This window comes from Papaver somniferum, chromosome 9 (assembly GCF_003573695.1).
Source record: "Papaver somniferum cultivar HN1 chromosome 9, ASM357369v1, whole genome shotgun sequence".
NCBI classification, from domain to species: Eukaryota; Viridiplantae; Streptophyta; class Magnoliopsida; order Ranunculales; family Papaveraceae; genus Papaver; species Papaver somniferum.
Genome location: NC_039366.1, coordinates 141886877 through 141891107, shown reverse-complemented (window position 1 = coordinate 141891107; position 4231 = coordinate 141886877). Strand labels below are relative to the sequence as shown.

At 37.0% G+C, this 4231-nt stretch overlaps 1 protein-coding gene across 1 annotated transcript; it reads right to left on the bottom strand.

Moving 5' to 3' along the window:
- Positions 1-306: 306 nt before the first annotated feature.
- On the bottom strand, positions 307-3659 carry LOC113314130 (uridine nucleosidase 1-like). The gene is made up of 9 exons (XM_026562900.1): positions 3445-3659; positions 2574-2689; positions 2413-2472; positions 1679-1861; positions 1480-1584; positions 1267-1363; positions 1047-1154; positions 797-932; positions 307-713 (listed from the first exon to the last, which is right to left on the bottom strand). The coding sequence occupies exons 1-9, from the start codon at positions 3515-3517 to the stop codon at positions 605-607; spliced, it is 987 nt and encodes a 328-aa protein (XP_026418685.1). The 5' UTR covers positions 3518-3659; the 3' UTR covers positions 307-604.
- Positions 3660-4231: the final 572 nt, after the last annotated feature.

Sequence of the window (4231 nt, the reverse complement as noted above, 5' to 3'; positions counted from 1 at the left end):
ACCAAATAAATCATCCTCTAGTAAGTCCAAAGAAAACCTATCAGATTTAGTCTTTGGATGACCGGATGGATACCTAGTTGTGGAGACGGTATAACTAACACTACACGCATACTTCATCTTCCTGTTCTAATTTAGTGGCTGGTCAATGGTCATAAATGTGGGAATTTTCTAAAGACTTGTTTGCCCGTGCTGAAGTTTTAGATGAACTCAAACAACAACAACAAAAATCTAATAGGGCCAATAAGCAAAGTTAGGTCTCAAAGAATGCAAGACATAGTTCGGGATCAACTTGGTGTTCTCGGCATTGTCGTTTATTGTGATCTGTTATTGTCCGTGAAAAGAGAAATTATAACACTTTAACTTTTTAATTTAATGAATACCATTTGAATCACATGATATACAGTAGAATGAGAGGAACCCTTCAATATCAAACATTCGGTTGTTAGCAAGAAATTTAACAGCCGAGTCCAAGATATGAGCCCTACAAATCCAGCATTTGGTTGTTGGCGATGGGAAGAAAAATTAGCAGGGAATAAACACATGTGATCTTCCCTTCCATAGCCTTGGAACGCTCCTGGTGGGACTTCCTTACCACTTTGAGTTGTTATCGTTTCATTAGAAGGTTCTTAATATATGAAACAACTTTATCTACGTCAACTGTCCATGCAACTGAAACGGGGGAATAGCCTGTCCAGGGATTGCTTGAATTCCATCTGTATCAAAAATGTTTTACATGAAAGTTGGTTGAAGAAACACAAAACCAGAGAGTAACCCGAGCATGTGAGATATAACCTACGTTTTCAGTCCTTGGTCCATCAAAGTATGGCCGACGCAAATGCCCTGTGTCTCCACCCTCACAACTCCCTTCTTGTAGGTGAATAGATCAGGCCGGACTAGTGCCACAAAGCTAACAGGGTCATGGAGGAATATTCCTGATTTACGCAAACTTAGATTAGTCACTCCGTTGATAACATAACTGGAAAAGTAAGAGAACAAAAATGAGGACAGTGGAATATAAAATGAATACTCTAGGGTTGTGAATATACCGTATAAACCATCTGATTTCACATGCCAATCCCTATAGAATTTGCACATGTCACTTAGGAATTGAGCATGTCTTCCTTTTGATTCCCTCAAGTCAGAGAGGTCTTCATCTGGAGCAGAGATTAAAAATCAAGATCAGTCAGCTAACATATGATTGTCACACAACTTTTTAAGGACATAAAAGGACTGAAGAGGCTTGGAGGGTGGGCAGTATGAGCATACCTGTTAGTGTGCACTGCGTCGTGATGTTTATGCCAACAACATCAATATTAGCCCCAGAAGTGAACACAACATCAGCTGCCTCTGGGTCTCCATAAACCTACAAAGTTAAAGATAAAGGCCAACTTTATGTTACTCAGTTGTTGGTTAAGAACGGTGATCATCAAACTTATCATGTGTAACAAAAGAAGGAAAAGTGGGAAAACTAGCTCTTACATTGGCTTCAGCAGCAGGGTTGACATTTCCAGATGCAAAAAACGAACCACCAAGTACGACTATTCTTTTCACCTTGCTTGCGAAGGATGCATCACTTTTAACTGCCTGATGTGAAGAAACAAAATCCGGTGAACTTGATGACACTTTTCATCACAAAACAAGAGAAAAGAGCTTCAATAGAGGAGTTATTTCTACTTACCAAGGCCAAATTTGTCAATGGACCTAAGGCGAGTATAGATACTTCACCAGGGAATTCAGAAACCTTATCAACTAGAAACTCTACAGCACTTTTCTCGTTTTTTTTTCCCTTAGGAGAAGGCAGAGATAAGTTTCCCATTCCATCAGAACCATGAACAAAATCACAGATGCGAGGAGTTCCACCCTGAAGATGTGTTCCACAAAGTAAATACTCTATAAACCTTATCCAAACACAAGGTAGATGTTGTAAACTTGAAGGAAGAGAAGCAATTTTCTTTTAGCCATCATTGATAACAATAACTCAAACAACTAAGACAAACTGGATAGGAAAAATTCATGGCATTAAATAGAAGAACAATAAAACAGCAACCATCTAGCTTATATCACAAAGAAAATACAGTTAATATTCACTAGCATTTTCAAAGATCAGCATGCATTACAGTAACCAGTAACCATTATTGGTGTTGACATGGGCAGAAAATCAATCCAATTCTGCCTAGAAGAGCAATTTAGCAAGGATCTTTGTTCACGAAATGATTTACAAATAGATCTAGAATACTCAACATCAGAAAATCATCTGATAAATTATGAAATAGTAAATGAGTGTATCTAGTGATCTAATATGTTCAAAGCAGGGAACTTAAGCATTCAAACTCACGTGAATTGGGTACTGCGATATGATTTTGATAAAGACATATCCTATCTTAGGCAGAGAAACAAGCAAAAGTCCCTTACCTTTAGAGGTTCAAGGCTTCCTTCTGCTACTGGAAGGTCAGTCCGTCCTGCTGTCTCACACTATCCTTTTAAACAATAACTAATGTTAATAATGGTAAAAGATTATAAGGATAATGAGAAAAGTTAAAGGTGAATGGAAAATATAGATGATGAGATAGTACCAGTATCAAGGCATTACGAGTGGCATCTTTGGTAGTAACATTACCAAAAATTGTTGTCAAACCCAAAATATCCAGCTCTGGTGTTTGAAATGCTATCAAGATTGCCATGCTATCATCTGCATGAAGACAGAAATCCCTTTTAAGAGCCAGCATACTTTATAAGCTTTTTGAAAGAACGAGTTTCACATCTATAAAAAAAGTGTGAAACTTCTTCTGCTTTAATTTTCCTTTTAAGGGAGCACTTTTTGTTGCTGGCCATGCCTTAAAGTTAACCTAGTAATGCATTTCAGACCCAGCATAGAATATTGAAAAGGTAAATACTCCGGCAAAACAATTGATACCGAAATCAATTTAAAAAGAGTACCTTAACATTAACAGTTTTTTGATTTTGCTTCCCTGATCCCTAATTGCCTCCTTGGCAAGATAGCTACTGTTACTCAAAACGGTAAGGGTCGAAAATTAAAGTGCATAGCACACTGAAAAAGCAACACTTTTCTTCTTCTTCAAATTCCATTCTATAAAAGTCACTTGGCCCAACACCATAAAGAGGCACAACGGAAAGTCAATAAATAAACTTTGATATTTTTATAGATTGAAAGTTGAACGTATGGGTAAGGGCTGGCATGCAGCACTCTCAGCTAACATGATAAAACCTAAAACTAAATTTCCGAAAACAGCGAGTAAAATCAACAAACTTCCACATTGTTGACTACAAAGTATCCACAAAAATATCACTAAATCTCAACAAAAACAAATCAATTAATCTCCAATAACAACCGAATCAATAAAAGATTCCCTATTTATATCACCAATTACAATCTTCAATTACAGAATTATAAAATATAAAAGAACCCAAGGAAATAAGACATACCGACTCCAGGATCTGTATCGATGATGATCTTATCAAGTTTAGAAGGAAATCCCAAGCAGCTACTCTCCCCCATTACTCCCACCCTCAACCTTGAGAATTTCGAAGAAGAAGAAGAAGAAGAAAGAATTCTCGAGAGGGTGTGAGAGAGATGGAAAGAAACCAGAGAGAGTGAAAGAGAGAGAAAGGGAGAAACAAATAAACAAAAATAGAGAGATGATTGTGAAACATCAACCACCTCTATCTATTTATTGGTTTCCCCTAGTGTACAAGTTAGGCGGGAGAGGTGCGATTATTTGACCAATTATATTGCGACACGATTAGTTTTGCCTACGAAGCTTCATGTTGGCACAAAATTATTGATCACTTTTCCTTCGATTATAATCGGATTAACAACTCTTTAATCAATATCAATAATTACAAATGGCTAGTTGTAATATTCTAGACAAACAGAAGTTATCTGATTATCTTTCGTTTTAAATTGTACGTAACAGTATATTGAAATCTAAATGGATTAGTATTTGTCTTGGACTTGCTCGTTCTCGGCAGGTAGCCTTTCGATTGGATGCAAAATTCAAGCACATGGAAAGCATTTTATGTTACCTTGGACCCTTGGAAGCTATAATCTCCTAAACTAATACTAGAAAAAATCGATCAATTGATTGCACTTTGTTCGGGCCAGGATCCCGAAGGCAATACGAGAAAGAGGGAAAAACGAATAAAAATATTGGACAATGCCAAGTTATCAGGCAATATAATTCTCGTTCTCAGGCTTACATGGCAAGGAAAT

Excerpts from the sequence above, each read along its gene's own strand:
- LOC113314130 (XM_026562900.1), bottom strand. The coding sequence starts at position 3,517 with ATGGGGGAGAGTAGCTGCTTGGGATTTCCTTCTAAACTTGATAAGATC. Across the intron at positions 1,155-1,266 it reads GACGCAGTGCACACTAACAG|ATGAAGACCTCTCTGACTTG; the intron begins GTATGCTCATAC and ends TCTCTGCTCCAG. Across the intron at positions 714-796 it reads ATGGACCAAGGACTGAAAAC|ATGGAATTCAAGCAATCCCT; the intron begins GTAGGTTATATC and ends TTTTTGATACAG.